The sequence below is a fragment of the Chelonia mydas genome, chromosome 4 (assembly GCF_015237465.2).
Source record: "Chelonia mydas isolate rCheMyd1 chromosome 4, rCheMyd1.pri.v2, whole genome shotgun sequence".
Taxonomy (NCBI): Eukaryota; Metazoa; Chordata; order Testudines; family Cheloniidae; genus Chelonia; species Chelonia mydas.
This window is the reverse complement of record NC_057852.1, coordinates 109,309,742-109,329,628: the sequence shown is the minus strand read 5'-3', so window position 1 is coordinate 109,329,628 and position 19,887 is coordinate 109,309,742. Positions and strand designations below refer to the sequence as shown.

The following is a 19,887-nucleotide window of genomic DNA, read 5'->3' as shown; positions in this document are numbered from 1 at the left end:
CCCTCCCCCCCCATTAGGGGGATTTCTTCTACCATCCTTTGCAACATCTGCTAGCCACTGTTGAAGGGTTATCTGCAGCACTTGGGCGAGCATGCATGCAAAAGTAAAGGTCTGTGTTGTGTTGTGTTGTATGCAAAAGTATCCTGGGGACTCAGGCTTACAACTTTATTCTTCCAAGGATTTTAAGGTTGTCTCCAAACGCTGTCATCCTCTCCTCTCCTCTCTCTGAAAATCTGTTCTGATCTAGATAAACCCCATGTGCATCTGTCACCTGGCATGTATTTGATTGTAGCTTGCTTTCCTCTGCTTCCCTGACTCACTTCTTCCCACCCCCACCCCCCCGCATCCACCACCCATAGTGCTGCTGTCCTTGCCTGATATTTGATCATAGTACACCATTTTTTTGAGTTGGGGCTCTAGCCTGAACCCAAATGTCTACACCACAATTAAATAACCCCATAACCCAAGCCCAGGTCAACTGATGCAGGCCAGTCACAGGTGTTTAATTGCAGCATAGACATATCCTTAAGGTACATTTACACTGCAAAATAAATAAAACCAGCAGCAGCTAGTCTTGGAGCCCAGGCCAACTGACTTGGTCTTGTGCTATGGAGCTAAAACTAGCTGTGTAGAAGTTCCCGCTTGGGCTAAAGCCCAGGCTCTTGAGACCCACCCTCATCACCAGATTTCATAGCCCAGGCTCCAACCCAAGCTGGAACATCTGTGTTGCTATTTTTATCCCTGCAGCGCAAACAGTTGACCCAGACTGAGACTTTTTGGTGTGTGTAAGTAAAATGGAGCCATACCCATGGATGACCTTATACGAAGAAAGCATAGGCCCTGGTATTCAAAGTAGAATTGATTATGCGGGCCTGATTCTTCATTAACTTGCATCTTATTCTATTTGCACCTGTATAAAACACTTCTAATGGAAATTCTGCATTTAAACTGGTGGCAGCGTTACAAGACTTGGCACATGCTCTGCATCATTTTAAAAAAACAACAAAAAACTATAGAAAGTGTAAGGTAGTGGAGAATTTGGCCCAGGACATTACAGGGAAGCTGTACCACTCTTCCTCAGCCCAGCAGTCTGAAATGCAAATAATCGTCCCTGAAAACTTTCCAGAATAGCATTTTTGACCTCCTACTGTATTAGTAAGCAAGTGAGGTTTGTAACAGTGGCTGCATGAAAGTCTAGGATATAACAGTAAACTTGTTTCCATCCTGTTTTAATACAGACTGAATAATCAGAATAAACATTTTACAAAACGGATGGATTTTTTGGTTTGCTAAACTAGTATTAAAGCAGGCTGGAACCTAGTTAGTAGTCATTTTCAGCAGTGGCTAAAATGAATCCAACAAACATCTGTCTTCAACACCACTAATAGGTGAGGTGTGCCAATTTTAACTTGAGGATTAGGTCCTGTGTTTTCAAGTCGTTACCCTTAATTGGAAGTAACTGCAGGATCATGCTTTTAACTTTCAAATGCATTTAAATTTATTCATGGTGAATAGTATTGACCTTCAGATTTTAAGAACTGAATACTGGTCAAACTATTAGATGTAAGGAAAAAATTGTGAATAGATACATAACCCAGCTAATTGTGAGGATAACCACAGAGCAGATCCAAGGAAATCCTTCCAGGACTCTCTGCAATGAATAACCTCAGATACTTCCTGTGGGCCAGGTAAATGTCTATTTGGAAGCATGCAGCCTGCTGACACATCAGTTGTTTGATTAGGAGCAATTTCAGCCATGAATCTCTTGACTTGGAAGCCCTTTCAGAGGGAGATTTGCACACCACATGCTTGTCAGGGATGCCAGTCAGTTGGTGGTGCAGTTGAATCATTAACAGTATAAGATGCTGCCATTTGGGGTCTTCACAAAACAGAGTTGTTTGCCATGAAGGACAATAGCAAATGCTACAACTTTTTTTTCAAGAGGAGGTTTGAATCCAAGGTAGTTACCAGTTGCCTTCCTCCTGCAGTGGAATAGAGGCGTGCTTGTACACCATTCTCCCAGTTCCCCTGATTCCCAGGATGCTTTTCAAGATCAAAAGAGAAGGCCATGATCATTCTGGTGACTCCATTTTGGCCTCTGCCTGACAGATCAATCTTCAGCTGTTGATCTAACTCCTAGACCATCCAGATGTGATTTCAGTCTCTGGATAGCCACATACTTCATCCAGACCCAGCGTCGCCACACCTTAGTGTGACTGTTCAATGAGCCTGACTGACAGACTGCTCCCTGCAGGTCCAGGAAATCCTGGTACGACGCAGGAAATGATCCACCAGAAAAACACAATGTGGACAACCCAAAAAGCCTTGGACCTAGTCCAGGCCTCTACAAAAGATCCTCTATAACTTTATCTAAAACAGGTTGGCCTTTCACTTTCTAATATCCACCTAATACCCCAGCTTGTCACTCACCTGTGCAGTTGTGCTCTGTCTTCTCTCACACCTGAGTTGTGAAGTCCCTTAGAGACCTACTACACACATGCCTGCCAGAGAACCCACTCCTAGCTGAACCTTAATATAGGCCTCCTGAGACTTGTGGAATCTCCATTTGAGCCCCTGACTGCTTCTTGCCCCATCTGTCTTCCTAGTGTTGCTATCATTTCAGACGAAGTGGCTGAGCTTTCAGGCTCTGACTAAATCTCCCTATACAGTATTCCATAGGGACAGGGTGGTGCTAGGACATAACCTGAAATTCCACCCTAAGGTGGTCACAAAACTTAAAGTGGATGATTCAGCTGATCTGTCTTCTCAAAACCACATTTGGCACTGAGAAAAGAAATTACACACATTAGATGTACCCAGGATTCTGTTTTATTATATTGACAGGTATAAAACATTCAGACTGTTGCCCCATATATTTTGAGCTATAGTTGGGTGTTCTAAAGGTCAATCTTTGAGATGAGAAATGCCATCAAAATGGATTACATGGTACATCTCCTCTGTTACCAGTTTGCTGGTGTGAATCTCTCACCAAATATCCACCAGAGCACAAACAGCTTCCTCCACTTGCTTCTGAAAAGTGCCAAATATTATAAATCTGTAAGGCAGCAGTGTTCAGTTAACCCACTGATGTATGTTAAACGTTGTCTTGAACTTAGCTGTGAAGTCAGATGCCAAATTTGGAAGAGCAGTCCTACAATCACTGTTCAACTGATGCACCTGATACTCCTCATTTCCACTGTCCTCAGGGGATACTGCAGTGGAATCCAGACTGACACATACTTGACAAAGAGAATGGTTAATTACCCTTCAGTAACTGTGGTTCTTCTGAGATGTCTTAATCAGTGTCCAACCTGTGTCCTACCTTCCATCCCCATTTTTCAGTCCTCCGCTACCATGAGCTTTGAATTGCAAACAAACTGAGGAAGGGTCGCAGCCACTCTTCCATTTATACCCTCGCACAGGAGCACAAGGAGGTATAGGATACGTGTGCAGCCCTGATGGTCACTGCTATTAAGCAAACAAAACAAACCGATCTTACATGTATGAAGCACAGGCACACCTACAGTGGGATCCACACTAGCAACATCTGGAAGAGCCACACTTTAAATTTAAACTTTCAGAGTCAGATTCCCTTGGGTACTTGTGGCTGTTTTTGTTTTGCTCTGCAGGAGCACAAACCAGTTGGAATGTACTAGCTATTTAAGCAATATTTCTTGCTGTTTGTAGTGCCAGAGCAGCACAAAGTAGATGAAGTGTACATTCCAAATTCCCCTCTCCATCCTCTTTGCCATATTCCTGTGCTTTCCCCTGAGTCCTCAGTTTCACTTTATGCCTTTCCTTTTGAGTACCTCTGAGGGCCAGGTAGTCTACTCTAACAGACATATTTAGCATTAAGGGTAACTTTTTGCTGATCTTCATAATTGAAAGATTCTCTTTCAGTGGAGGCTAGCTCACAATTATCTCCTTTAGCAAAACTCTCAAAGAATTGCTCTCTGAAAATGTCCACCATAGCTTATTGATAACGGCAACCTGTGGCCTCAATATAAAGATCAACACTGCTGCCTCCTGTTTCCAGTGGGAGTGAGGCCAAATGGCCATCAAGGAAGATATTAGCACCCTCACTGTCAGGAGGCAGAAGGGAGCACAGTAAGGAGCTGAGGAGAAGAGGTGGTTACCATATTTGCTAAGAACAACTTCTTGTCAAAAACAGACCACAATTAGGATGTGGCAGCCATTTGGAAAGTGGTTAATTGTTTGCATTGCTTTTCAGGAACATTATTCTTCACCAGAGGCTGAAGAATAATGGATAAAAGAGGACTTTGTTTTTGAAAAAGGATATCTATTGCACTATATCTACTCAAGATCCACCTCTGTACTGGTTTGTATAGCTAGAGAATGCCTGGGTTAAGAATTCAGGACAAAGGATTGACAGAGTACTAAATTTCTTACAGGATCCTTTTAAAAAAAATCTATAAAACTAATGCAAATTCTCAATTTGCTGCTCAAATAGGAAATGCTGTAATTATTGGGAAGACACAATTCTTGTTTTAAGTGTGACACTCAACTCAATCTTAACTGTGGATCCATGACCAGTGTCTCTGTTATATATTGGTATATTAACAAATTTATCACTCTTATCCTCCCTTTGCCTTATTATCTTTCTCAATAATTAGTGGCCACTCTTCTTAATGTTCAGAAAATTTGAATTGTCAGATCTATGTAGCACCATTTGTGTCATTTACTTTGTCTATAAAGTACCTCGCATATTTTTGAATGCTGTGTGAACTATAAACGCTATTAGCAAGGCTTAAATGCTGAATGTTTGTAAAATGCTTGGAGATCCTTTTATAGAAAACACTGTAAAAGTATGAAGGGTTTTTGTGTTCATTACTTTTAAAATGATGCTTGTAAATGTCAGCCTTGTATACTCAGGATCATCACTGGCATGTTGTCTTATTTGCAGTGTCGTAGCCATGTCAGTGGAGAGGCGAGGAAGAGAGGAGCTTTCTACAGACCTCTTCCGGTCTGGTCTGAAGCAGAGCTCTGTGGCACTTGAAAGCTTGTCTCTCACCAACAGAAGTTTGTCCAGTAAAAGATATTGCCTCACCCACCTTGTCTGTTTCATCAGACTGATAAACTTCTTTACAGTAGAAGCCTTGTCATAATCTTAATCAATATTATGGCACTGTAAAAACTGGATCTTATTTCTATACTAGTATTGCTATACCTACATTCTATTAAAAGTTAAAATTGTGCTTTTGTTCTAAGTCAGAAATGGAGCAACTGATTCATTATATATATATTATATAATGACCCCAAATTGTGTGACATGCTTTAAAGAAATGCAAGACTAGAAAACTCTGCCCTGAATAGCTTACAGTCCTAGAAACTTGATCCTACAAGCACTTGAACGCGTGCGTTGTTCTTACTAATGCAAGTTGTTCCATTGATTTTTTTTTTTTGATCTATAAATATGGGTTTGCAGGATTAATTCTACAACTTTAAAAAAAACTTTTCTGTTTTTATTTAACCACTGGCCAAACTTCTGTTTGTGCTTTTATTCCCCCATTATTGCTGCTTGACTTAATACTGAACTGCCACTTTTTAAATAGTTTTATTTTTAACACTTGGCTGTTATGTTTTAATACATTCCTGTTTTCTTTCTATGCTCTTCAGGAAGAGTTACGTTTTGTTAACCCTTTCCAATTACAGTATCACTTCTGTTATGAACTTCATTTTAAAAAAATAAGAGGCACAACTAAAACCACATTTATTTGAAGTTGAAGTGTCAGCTATCCTTTTTTTATGCTTCTGTGCTTATTGTTTTTTGTGAGAATTAAAAGCAGAAGTGCTGAAATGCCATGTTATTTTGGTAATTCAATACAAAACCTGACTCTGCTTTCCTTGTAAACATATATTGAAGTCAGTGGGAAATTTGGATCACATGAATTGTAGGATCAGAGCTCCTATTTCGTAGATCAAGAGTTGTGATGGGTCAGAAGAACTCTTTGCGTTTTTCCCCAAACTGAATTTCCACACTTCACTTATCGCTATGCTAAATTCTGCCCTTCCCACTTTCTCAACGTCCTCCTTCCAAATTCTCCCCAATGTCTTCAGAATGATGCCACGTGAATGTGAAATGTTGTTAGCCTGTAAAAGTTTGACTGACTTCTCATGCTTGGTTGACTGGAAATAGCTTTGTTTTTAACTTCAGAATTAAGTATCTAGAACTGAACCAAAACTACTGCTTTGGCACTGTTTGTTTCAAAACCAGTTTTATTCAGCAAATTTGCACTTAGGCACTTTGGTCCTGGAAACACTTTTGCATATGCATAACTTTACTTGCATGAGTAGTTCCATTGAACTTGATGGAACTATTTGCTGAGTGCTACTTCAGCAAGTAGTTCCATCAAGTTCAATGGGACTGCTCATGGGAGTAGTTGTCCACATGCATTCTTTACAGGATTGGAGCCTTAAACTGTGTTTGGAGCATACACAGTAAGTGAATTAAAGTATGCTGACAAATTTGAAAGGGTTCAGGAAGGAGCAACAAGAATGATTGTCTGGAAAAACCTGTATTACAGTTAGAACTAAGGTGAATTTAGTTAATTCAAGAAGATTTAGATGTACCTTACAGCAGTCATAACTTCCTAAAGATTTAGAATCTTTTTTTGTGCAAGCACCACTCAACATCTTTTTCAGTCTACTGGTGTATAGTGATTTACATAATCTTAATGCTAGTGCCATAAAACAGAGCCTCAGCTAACACCATGCAGGTGTGCAAGTGTAACCTGGGATGAATAAATGGTGAGTCTTTGTAAATTGCAATATAAGGACTAATGATGGGTTGCTTGTGAACAAATAGGCTTACAAGTTTGTGTGTCTGGCTTTGCCTATGGCTTTTTTTCTTAAATTGTCTTGGACTTCACATATGAATTATTTGACTACCTGATTGAGGGCTGCTATTGCTCTGTAATAGCAAAAATGATCTTAATTGTAAATCTAAATATATATATAGTATAATAAATCTCTGTTTTTGGTTTTGTTTTGTTTATTTATTTGTATGTATGTCATGGTTAAGTTGTAGTTGGCAGTGGATTACCTCCGGCCGTGCTACTCTGGGTTTTTAACTTGTCATTTTATAGACTAAGCTGGGTTGATGTTAGTAGCTGAGTGAGACCTCATATGAAGAGATCTCTTCCAGATTCCAGCTACAGTTTTTCCTCCTATATAGTACATGGTGGTTCTTCAAGTCCCTCCACCATGCCAAATGTTCCCATTTACTTTCATAGTCTTATAAGAAACACAATTATATTCAAAACTATTTAGTACAAAGTGTAAGTTGATCTTAATTACATGGACGTCAAGAAAGTAAGGTTTCCATGGCAGCCTTATCTCTGCCCCTTTGCACAGTCGCACTATATGGATCTTTAATTACATAACTTGTATGCAGTGATGCATACGTGTGTAATGTATATAATGTGCTTTTGGATAATCTTGTTGGCCACAGCATGTTTGTATCAACTGCTCCACACTACAGAGATGGCGGAAAAACAGTACCTTTTTGTACTGATTTTTGTTCATATGGTATAGAGTCCCAACTTGGTGATTAAGCTAGACTCCTTAAATTGAAAATAGTCTTTCATAAAATGAAAGGCAAGGTACCATGGGCTGATTACATTTTCTGGTAAAAGTTGAGTAAAAGTTACTGCTGGACCATGTTTCCACTAGTGGACCAAGAATTGCATACCTCTTCTGTGCTTTGTCTTCAGTTTGTTATAGCATAGGCATGTTGGTACAAAACATTTGCATTTGATTGCTGTTGTCTTAGTTGTAACCTAACTTTTTATTTTCTTTCTCTCAAAAGGCGTCTAAACAGAAATAATCTTCAGCTGCTTTCTGAGTTGCTGTTTCTGGGGACTCCAAAACTATACAGGCTGTAAGTAGTCAAAATGCATTATTAATTTTGGAAACCTTGCAAGTCCTACATAATGTACTTTACTTTTATATTTTTTTATCTGAGTGGTGGGTGTGTATAGGTGGTATCTTATCTGTCCTTTTTTGAAGTGTGCTGCTTTTTTTACCTTGTCAAGAACAATGTAAGTTATTTCAATTTAGTATTTTCTTTGATTACTCTGTTGTCAACTGCAGTGTGTGTTTTCATTTTCTATCTCCGATACACAAACTCTGATCTCTCTCTCTCTCTCTCTCACCCCCCCTTCTAAAAATTTAAATGAGCTTTTGGTGGAATAATAGGCTGGTTTTTTCCCTAATTTTTTCTTCTTTTTTTGTCTTTCAACAAAGCACAAAAAAGCCAAAAGTAATGGCTTTAGAAGTATTGGCCCAGTGATATTACACAAAGGCTGTTCATAATTTTGTTTCTGGAATATTGTTCTGTATTTATATAAGGCATGTCTTGGACTAAAAACCAGTCCTTTTACTACAGTATATCTGTGTTGCCATCTTACATACCTGTTGCTACACTGGTAACCTACTGTTTTGACAGATTACTAAAATGAAAAGTACAAAATGTTAACCTTTTTAGTTACACTGCACTTTATAAAGCTGCTATTAGTGTTGCTTTTGATTCTATTGTGTGGTTATTAATTTAAATTGGAATGTTTCAGCCAATGATGTTCTGGAATCTAGTTTTTCTTTACAATGTCAAGTAGACTTAAGTTATTTATCTAACACAAAGCAGTCTCTACTGATTTATTTTAATAAAATTTCAAGGTAACTTTAATTGCTTTAATCATAGTATGTAGGACAGAAGAGAACACAGCATGACACTTTAACAGCAAGCTCTGAAAACACAGCACATAATTTGAAGCTTGTTTCAAAGACACATTTTTGATATTTCATTGTAGGCTTCGCATGAGACTGTTCTGCTGGAATTGTTATAGGTTAAATGGACAAAATAGTTTGACAAACTAACATATTCAATTCCTCAGTAAGCAATCAATAGTCAGGAGGATATATTTTCCTGATTATTCCCTTGTGTGGTTGGAAAATGAGGGAAGATAGGATAGCTATCTGATCAAATTCACTCCAGTTCACAATATTCTTGAAGCTGAAGTTGTTCAGGTAAATTTTCATAATGAAGGTTTCACTTTTGGAAGTTGACTTCTGTTCTCATTTCCTTAAATGATTCATTCGGCTTCCTTTCTAATATGAAATAAGAGTCTTAAAATGGCTAAATTGTACCACATGCATATTATTATCATATACTTGCCTACTATCTGCCTTTGCTTTTGATGTAAGTTTTTGATTCAAAAGCTTTTTCTGTAAATAAAACACTTGGATTACTAGACAGCAGTATACTAAGGGGTTCTGCTCTGGCAAATTCCTTCCTTTATCTAACAAAATTAAGTACACACCTCTCAAATATTACAGTATGTGTGCAGTATATATTACAAGTTAGTAATTCAACCATTTAAAAAAAAATCCCGAGCAAACATGGAAACATTAAACCTGAAATTTTGTACTTCCATATCAGGAAGGATAAGAGGTAAGGATGTTCTATTTTATTCCACTTTTAGGTTAGTGTTTGTTCAATCTTATTCCATTTAAAATAGCAATGAGATAATTTACAGATTAAAATGGATGTACATTTTAAGGCATACTCAAATTTGAATAAACTTGATAGAATAAGTTTAAAAAAAATATATTGGATATAGGACACACATACACATGGTTAAATCTGGTAGAAAGTAAGAGATGGTTGGCTTAACAGTATTAAATTTCTTCTGCCCCAGGGTTATTGTTGATCAGACCATGAAAGTGAATGTCTGGTTATAACATATGCATGTTTTAAAAATACACTAACTGTACTGAAATATATAGTTTAGCTGTATGCTTAATTAAGTCAGAACAGCAAAAGTAGGCATCTGTTTGGGAATGATGTATGTTGGTGGTTCATGATCAGGAGGCTTTGGATTTTATATAGCTTGTCCACCGTGCCAGGAATGAATTGTGTATATATATTTTTTTGTTTTTGTTTAAACTTCGTGTGTATATGTAGGAACTCCTACATAAACTTATACATACAGAGCTATAGTCTCTTTGAAAAAAGGAGAATCAAAGTGTCTATACATGGACACTTATATACCAAAAAGTATACATATTTAACTTTCCCAATTTTTTTTTAAAAAAGCCTTAACATGCTAGTGTGTGTACTGTATGTTTCTCAGTATGCTGTTCAGCTTCTGTGAATGATAATTACCATTTGGCCCTTGGCTGTAAATGAGATGCCAGGTGAAGAAGCACATATGCTTGTTGTGTAGCCTAAATGCAATATAAAAGAGCGAGGGTACACTGTATATGAATTATGATTAGACATGGTTGGTTGCAGCCAGCGGCCGGTTATGCTTTCCCTTTGCTGTCTGCTCCAATTTCTCTTTGGACGGGTTGAGAGAGCACTGCATGTTCAGGTCAAGATGTTTGCTCAGAAATAGTAGTACAGTTGCAGCTGTGTTTGTTGGAGTAGGAGACTAGTTTAAATAGCATTACCATTTATCCAGTCCATTAACAGAACTCTGTAAAATAATACCAACTCTGCATAAACTACAGGACAGTGTAATAAAATTACAAGCACTTGTTGACAGATGGGAAGTGTAAGTAAAGGAAAGTGATAGGTTGAGAATTTAAAAGAGACAGTACATAATTTTGTCTGCCTGAATATTCTCTATTTTGGAAATCTAGTTTGTATTTTTCAGATAGTTAATGCTGGGGGAAAATAATCTTACAAGAAAACTCCTAAAGCTAGGAAATATTTTACTTTACAGTATGGCTTAAACTATTTTAACCTATTTAGAATTGAACTGGAAAGATGGTTTGGCATAAAAACTCCATTTGGGCCGTACTAATGGTTTTTTAAAGATAATTATAAAAACTTGTGGGTATATTGAGAATAATTTTGTATAATTTCTTAGTTACTTGATTTTTCAAGAAGAGCTTGAAAGTTCTTTTCTTGTAGAATAAGGATTTTGACAAAATAGTAGTGTATAGATACCATTAGTGAGGGTCCTGTTGGATAATATTTAAACTTTTTTGTATGAAGCCATTGTTCAAAAAGCATTTTTCATTCCAAGAACAGCCTGCATTGTTTCCAACAACCCATATGGCTACTGACACTGACTTGTCTAGCGTCAGCAATAGTATCTTTAAAATAAAGAACTATTACGGACTAGTGGGTTTATATGAGGCAAATAGTATTTGACTACTTAATTTGGCTTGTTAGATCACAGTTCATTGCATTGCCATTTGCTGCAGGATACCAAGAGCCATGTCCCAAGCTCTTTGAGAGTTTGGTTTTAAAAGATACCTTTTTAGGTGGTAGCATGAACATGATACAGACTTCTGTGCACAAAACCTGTACATTTTTATTTCAACAATTTAGAAGTTGGGATGAGGGAGTGCTTCATGCTTGAGCTGACGTTTCAGAAATATTTGTTCAGTCATTATAGCTCAATTTAAACAACCTTTGGCGGGGATAATTTAAACTTAATCTAGGTACCAAGACTTTTGGTCCACTATACACCTTTCATTTTTACTGTTAGCATACTTAAAAAGAAGTATATGTGGAATAAGACATTTCACATATTTAAAGGAAAAGGTCTTGGTGTAATCTGACTATAAGAAACACCTAGTTTAGTGATGTCCGCTTAGTGGTTTAAGATCCTTGTAGCTAAGCATAAAAGCAGAAAACTGCATGGGGAGCCCTTGCAAAAAATTCCTCCTGAATTAATTTCTGCCAGCTATGATTAAAGTGTGTGGTACTAGATGTGTCAGACACCATAGTTCTCTGCTTCATTTTACTCTTGGCCTCCTTGGCCCCTGCCACAATAAATCCAACAATGTTATGCAGGAATTGCAGGTTACAGTTGCTACGGTTACTGTTGTCTGGTCAGATCGACATCATTACTCATCTAGTGAGCTGCCATGATAGCTACTGCTGATTTCCTTTGCTGGGAACACCGAAGATGTTTGACGCAAGGAAGATGAAAGTTCTTCAGATTGCTGTCATATCTCTTTTTGTAACTGCTATGAGAGCACCTACTTTTAGCATCATTGAAGTTGGTACCTCTTTAGCTGTCACAAGTTAACATGCTTTGTTTTCTATTTTAAAAGTAGAACCAATCAGAGGTGAGAATGAAAAAGATAGTGCTTTTAAGGACCTGGAAGAAAAACTTTTTCAATTTTCAATGTTTTTTTTAAGCTGTTCTGTTTCATTACCACTAGTATAATTGTATAGCGTACTTAAATGCACAGTTCTGCCTGTATTCCTTCTAAATATTCAAAGCAAGGATTTATTAATAATTTGGTAGATAAAAGGTTTTATCTATAATCATCTAATAATCCCCTTTGACAAAGCAAAGAGAATTCTGTCATGAAAACTCCTAGAGATGCCAAGCCTTATTATACTAAAGCTTCTGACTACTTGTATTCCAAGTGGAAACAGGTGGTTTGGAGTTTAAAAATCCAATGTACAAAAAGAACGCATTCCCAATTGTAGTAGGAAATATTATTGAATGGTTCTCTTCTTTGAAGTAGCTTGTTAGATGAGTTGCTACTGAACAAAAGCAGTAATTGGCAGGTTTCAGCTGTTACGTATATGCTGTAATACTTTTAGTAAGGATTATACCTTTCAGTACAAGTGTGGTGCACGTGCAACAATCCGTTTCAAAGAGGGGTATTGATATCCGAAAATGATACAATATTATAACCTTTACCTATATGAAATCCAAGTTTAGTTTATGTTCTTCTAATTGGCACAAGTGCTTTCTCAAGCATTAGTGAGATCACTTTAGTTTTTATGGCTTGTTCCTATGCATTTAAGCAACTGAGAAATGCTAATAAATTCCTTCAAAATTTACTTCAATCTTCTGTTTTTGAAGGTAAATGGAAACAAATAAATCTTTATGCTTCCATAATGCTAATGTTATGATTTTTAGCTTTTTAAAGATTTGGAAAGCTAGAATCTTGGGTTTTTTCTTCCTCTCCTCCCCCCTCCATGTTTAAATCACTTCAAATATAAATACTTTTATAAATAAAAGTTAGATAAGAATTGGCACTAATAGTCCAATGATTTCAGTTCTTTAAATTATTATAAACCACAGGGAAGACTAATTTTCTTCGCTAAATATTTATTTTGCAAAGCGTTTGAAATAAACAACTAAAACTGAAATTTTATACACATTTATGGTCATTTGTAGATAGGCAATCTTGTGATTTATTTTAAATGAATACTTTGTAAATTACAACATCTGCCTAGAGTAACAGTACAGCAAGAGGATTGTCTTCCTTTTTCTGTCAGTGGAAGAACACAATTATCATAACTCTGTGCTAAATCAAGTCACTGACAATAGTATATTAAGGTCTTGTAATTAGAATGCAGACCTAAAAATGAGTTGGGCTGACTAAGCTTGTAGACCCACTGCTAACTAAAACTCACAAAGGTTATTTTTGTTGTAATACTGACCCACAGCTACCAAAATGAGTAATTACTAATATCAACATTGATGGGTATTGGAAATAGGCATATTTCAAGCAATAAAGTCTATTAATGTACATAGCCAGTTTGTAGGGAATTCTGTAATTGACGTGTGCATTCTCCAAAATATAATTACCTTGCCATGCAGTAGCAACTTAAGGTCAACTGTCAGCTTTTGATACTTCTATTTTAGCACTTGTTTGTGGGATGGAAGAATCAGAAGGCAGCCTTTTTTAAAAGATTGCCAAGACCAGTGTTGTTCTTCCACTGCCCACCCTATACTTCAGACTAGAAATGGGAAATAAATTGTCTTGTATGTATATTTCTCTTCTTGCCCCAATGCTTAGTTCAGCCTGGAACTCTGATTCTACTTCTATAGGGCTTTGACATTCAAGAATCAGTCACCCCTTAAAAAGCAGCGAACAAAAAAGATAGGACATTAGGGCCTGGTTGCAGGACTAAGTTCATGAGTAAGGGATTGCAGGACAGGACTCTTAAATTTCTAGGGATGTTGGAAGTACTACAAAAAGCTTGTTCAGTACATTCTTTCTGGAGTTTGCTCTAGTCTTTCAAAAGTGTGAAAGCAAGAAGCTTACCGGAGCACTTGTTACAAAACTGATATGTGTCCTAATGGGGAGAAAGTTATTCACACTGCTGTGTATTTTTTGCCCATCTGTTTATGGCAAGGTTGTGGGGGAATTTGAGTATATTGTGGGTGTACTTTAAAGGTTCATTCCGACTCTGGTAATATTCCCAATTTTAAGTATGGGGTTAAAACAGAAAATGGTAATAGCTCTAAAATCAGAATGAACTTTTAAGTGTGCTCAGTGTAGTCCAAGATATCTTTATTAAAAAATAAAGTACAGCTCATTTTCAGAACATGAGCAATGGTTTTGCTTTACTTGTATATTGCATCCCTTTCTCTGCCCTTTGAGTGAATGTTCTTGTGTTTTGTACAGCACCTAGCATAACATGGTTACTTACAAGAAATGATAGGTGAAAAAATATGGAACTAAATATTAAGAAATCAATTACTTCACAGCTGAACGTAGACTTATGAAGTTAAAATGTTGGTCAATGCTTTTGCACTTTTCATCTTGAAGCAAATATTTTCTTTCACTTGTGAAATATAGTTTGCCCAACTGCCATGTTGGGTTTTCAGAATTTTAGCTTGAGGTAATTGGGGAAGTGACTTAAGTTGCTTTTTAAATTTGTCCCTTACATTCTCTAGTTATAAAAACGTAAGTTTACATTTTTATGCATGTAATACTTCCTTTTGTAGTGGGATGAAACAGCAAGGTGGGTAGACTGTTGGAGCTGTAAACTAACCTCTGGTAATGGACAAATCCATTAAATCCTTATTATCTGAATGAGTAGTCTACATTTTCAGCAGACAAGCGTCTATAGGGACACTTATAAATGTTGATTTTCATTATGGCAGACATTCCAATACAGTTTATAGTCACGCTTTACCTTAATTTGAAAACCACATTAAAAACAGCAAGCAAACAAAACTATGGCTTAAGGCTATTCTCTAACCTTAATTTGAAAACCATGTTTAAAAATGGCAAGCAAACAAAAATATGGCTTAAGGCCACTCTCCTGGTTTCAACATAAATGCTTCTGATATTTGAAATTTCTTTTAGTATTTGATATTAGCATTTAAATATGCCTATTGAAAGGATAAGTTACATTTAGATCTACTTAGCAATTATTAGTCATAGCAAATTTTGTATTGCTTTATTTTAAATTGTACTAAATCAGTGGGGAGTTTTACTTAAAAACTGTCCTAATTATCTTAGTTTACTAGAAAGACTGTGTGGGTGTGGTGGAAATTGTGTGATGGGAAGGTTGCTGTCACAGCAGAATCTGAATATTGGCAGATTAAAAGAGAAAAGTAGTTGAATACAATTTAGAGCAGTGCATTGCAGTTCTTCTTGGGCCACCTCGCTATAGACAATCTAATGGCAGATTCAGTCACTGGGTTGTTTCTGCAGGGTTACCTTGAAAGATTTACTAAAGGTTATAGAAAACCTTTCAGGCAGCAGTTAAGTAGGAAACTGAATCTCAGTGAAGGAAGTAATGAAAAGTAAAAAGGCATGTCAGAGGAAATACCATTATATGGTACAGACCCATAGTGTGAAATGTTTTATGAAGAGGACATCTGTAACTCTCAGCTTGCACTAGGTGGACATCGAAGTGTAGTCATGCCATCTTGATTAAAGTGAGAATAAAAGAGGAATAAATCAGGCCAGGGGGAAAATGAAAAAATATTTGAGCTTCACCCCATGATGGTAGGTTTCTTCTGCTGGTAGAAGATTAAAGCTCAAAGTAACTAACTGAATAGCTGAGAAAAGTCCAAAGAAAGCTTGATTGCTTCCCCTCCAACAGTTCCAATTGATTGAAAAAAGCCTAATTTAAAGTTCTGTTTGTTCTGTGTCTTAAACCATCAGAATTTTCTTTTAGAACGGGGGGAATGCTCTGGAAGAAAAAGAATCCAAGGATAAAAAGTCATTGCAGGCCAACAATTGTTCCTAATCCTCACAAAATGCTGAAGAAATTAAATTTATTCTTTCTTGCTCAAAGTGTTACCTAGGTCACTGGGCGATGGGAAAATTGAACTGGAAGTCGAGTAGGCGCAATCTTTGTTTTGTGTCTAGATACTTAACCTTAGACATGACAAGGCATCTTAGAGTGTTGTGGGAACTTGGTTTAGAGTATTAACACCAGGACTCTTATTACTCTGGATTTATAATAGGCTATGCTGTCAGTAGATGAAAATGTTGTGTTTACATTTCAGTGTTAAATGATCATTTAATTAACACCTAAAGAAAAAAAAACTTGTGAAATTCTTAGCAGCTCTTATTGATGGTTTCCTTGGAGGTTTTAATATTCAAGTTACACTGTGATTCATAGCTGTACTTGCAGAAGCAAAGACACGTATGAACTTAGTCAAGAAAGACAGACAGTTTAACCCCTGTTGACCCTTCATCCTAAATGTTGATTTATATAGCATTTTAAATGCAGTGCATCTATTTTAAAGGTTCTTTACAATTACATACTTAGCCTTCAAACAAGTTTTTTCTAGTTTGAATTTTTTTATAAAAAAATTCAATGTATATCAGTGTTTTTGCAGAAAATTCTACTATTCTGCATTTAGTAAATTTGCCTTTCATAAAAGTTAAAATTGTTTAAAGCTTTAGTTTTCCCCAACTTATATTATCTAGTTAAAAAGACTAGGTAGAAAAAAAGGGTTTGAAACAGTGTATTTTATTTTGATAGTAGTAGCTACCATATGTTGAACTACAGGAAATTGGCAAGAGAAATAACATTAGCACAAAAATATATATACATTTTAGCCAGCACATAGCAGCTTTCATATACCCCATTATATTAAAAAATCAAGGCTGTCCAAATGACTTAATTTGTTCTTGCTCCTTAATGCATTTTGCCATAATGTAGATTTAGAAAGCATTTTGAATAACGTTTTTTGCATCCTAGAGCTAAACCTAGATGAAATGTACTGTTACAGAGCAGCTGCTTTTCAACTGGTGTATTTTTAAGACACTTTACACATAGTGAAAACTGAAATTATACTAGACTCAGAGAACATTGCTATAGTTTTAGTGTAGTGTATTTTGGGCTAGCTCATCCTTCCTTTTTGTTCCTTTGTTTAAACCTATCTTTCTAAAATAGTAGAAAATATTAATCCCTTACAAATGTGTTTAATAAAAAAGTCATAGCTTCATTCCCAACAGTGACCTAACCGCTATTTTTTTTTCCTGGGCTTATGCTCGTCTCTGTATATTATTGTAGTGCCCCAGAGCACCAGCCCTCATGGACTAAGATCCCATTGTGCTAGATGCTGTACAAAAAGTCACCCCCTGTCCAGAAGAGCTTACAATCTAAGGCCTGGTCTATACCTGAAATTTAGGTTGATGTAGCTATGTCACTCAGATGTGTGATAAATTCACACTCTCAGAGATGTAGTTAAACCAGCCTAAGCCTGGTATAAACACTGCTAGGTTGACGATTTGTTCTTACTGACTTAGCTACTGCCTCTCAAGGGGGTACATTTATTGCAGCAATGGGGGAAAAAAACCCCTTCTGGTTGCTGTACCAGGTGTCTGTGCTACAGCAGCATAGCTGCAGCTGTGTGACTGTAGTGCTTATCGTGTAGACAAAGCTCTAGTATAAAACAAGAGACAACAGATGGATCTAGACAGGCTGACTGGAGTACAAGGGAATGATGAGACAACATTGGTTGGCATGATAAGACTGAGGGCTCTCAGCACACCAACTGCCTAGCTGTTAAGTTTTGTTATGGACTCCTTTACAAATGCATAGCTATATATGTGGACTTGAGAAGCTTAGACTTCTGTTGACAAATGTTAACTATATTTTTCCCTCCAAATAAAAATGATGCAAAATATACAACAGTTAAAACTTACACAAAGGCTATTCCAAACAGGTGCACTCTGTCAGTGCTATCAGGGAATAAGATCCTAATAGTATAAAATGATATATCAAAACATGATCTTCCTTGTGAATACGTTGAATTTACATATTTAAATTTAATTAAAAAATGTGTAACAATTTGTATCTGAATCTTTCTAAAATATTTGCCAATTAAAACTAAAATACTTAGTGTAATCCATCAAAAATTCATACAGAGAACTTGACCACTTTTTTCACCTGAGTGCCTGTAAAACATGGATATAATTAATATTAATGTATAATATTATAGAACTCCAGTTATATTGGCACATGAGCCAAGGAATGACTCAGAATAAAAGTGAGGCTTACACAGCACAGAGCTTGATCCCTTGTTTTTCTGCAGTGTAATCATGTTAAATATCAAATGTATTGAATTAATGAATTAAATAACACATGAGGAAATAATTTAAACTTTCCACACACGGGATGGATTTTAGTTGGGACCAGTCTTAATTGTATGGGATTCAAATCTTGGTGTGGAGGTTGATGAAGATTACCTAAATGACCAATAGCAATTAAAAAAAATACTCTTGTCATATAAAGCCTCAACCCCCTGCAAAAAAGGTAAATATGGCATGTGCGGTATTTGATCTCAAAGGACATAGCTAAAATAAGAGATGCAATGATGAGTAATTAACTGTTGGCTAGATCCTGAAAAGTGCTCTTGAGTAAGGGTATTGCAATTTTGGTAGTATACTGGGGCATTTTGGAGTGGGAGGGGGAAATATATAATGGCTGGGCTGAGCATTTGTACCGTTGGAAGAAGCCTTTGTTATGTACTTGAACTCTTCCTCCCCACTGCAGCATTTCTGTTGATGTGGGGTAACTTTTTTGGGGAGCGGGGTTCAGTAATTGGTCTGCTACAAGACTCTCAAGGCTGGATCCTACTGGGTTTGATAAGGCCCCTTGTTTGGGAAAAGAGCATAAAAGATGGGCAGAATAATGGCTGGTATAGCGAGAGGTGATAGGTGCTCCTGCTAAATCTGTGCCATAATGTAAGAATGAGCAAGCATTTTGTAATTAAAAAAAAAAAAAAGTTTAAAAGAAATACTTTCTCCTTTTAAAAATGAATGTGGGAAATAATTTGTTGAGAACTAGCAGAGTTGAAAAAAGTTAATTATATGAATAAGGAAAACACTGACTGAGTCATCCAGTCCCAGGCAAAATTAGCTAGTTCATAGTAATGGGAAAGACTTCCTTTCTGATCCCTACCTCTTTTCCCCTAGTGATAAATCCATTGAACAATTGGCTGGAAGAATTGTTATTTCTCTGAATTGTCTAGTTTTTCCTGTGTCAGAAGCCAGGATACTAGATTAGATTTCATCCTCTAAATTTCATGAGTGCCAATTGCAAAACTGTCTGGGCACAAAACAAAATAGGGTTGTTGTTTTTAAGGAAACCTTCTTGAGGAAAAAAAACACCTGGTAAAATCAATAGATCCCTGGGCTTTTCCCATCCCCTCTACCCTACTCAGAAAGAAACAAACAACAAAACCATTATTTCTGTAAAAGATGAGCCTTATTTTGTGCCCGTTAGTGTATGTTAACAGACTCAAGCTCTGATGACCACAGGGGATGCAAATTCTGCACTAGAGTGCTTACCACATAATGCAGTGACAACTGAGTGAGGGACGTAAGTCTTAGCCAAGATTCAAACCACATGTGGCTTCATAGGATCTGTGTCAAGTTAAAATTTCACCTAGAAACAAAAGTTTTCTTCGTGCAACTTATTCAATCAATAAAACAGGCAGCTGCGTGATGCGCCAATTGCAGGTTGCATCTATTCTGGCACACAGGTAAACAACTGTAGCGGTCAGAGGCCTGGATAACTGTGGCAGTCTGCACAGAAGTAGTAATCTCCTTTTCAGAGGTAGAATCCCAGGACAAGGACATCTCTGGGAATCCCAGTAGCATTTTGGGATCCAAAACCATCCCCAT

The 19,887-nt window shown here is 36.8% G+C and overlaps 1 protein-coding gene across 10 annotated transcripts in view; it reads left to right on the top strand.

Moving 5' to 3' along the window:
- SLIT2 (slit guidance ligand 2) overlaps nt 1-19,887 on the top strand; it is a 411,548-nt gene that overhangs the window by 14,111 nt on the left and 377,550 nt on the right. For all 10 annotated transcript variants that reach the window (XM_043544596.1, XM_043544595.1, XM_027832060.3 and 7 more), the window contains exon 4: nt 7,829-7,900. In XM_043544596.1, the coding sequence (XP_043400531.1) occupies nt 7,829-7,900 (72 nt within the window). The remainder of the gene's footprint in view (nt 1-7,828; nt 7,901-19,887) is intronic.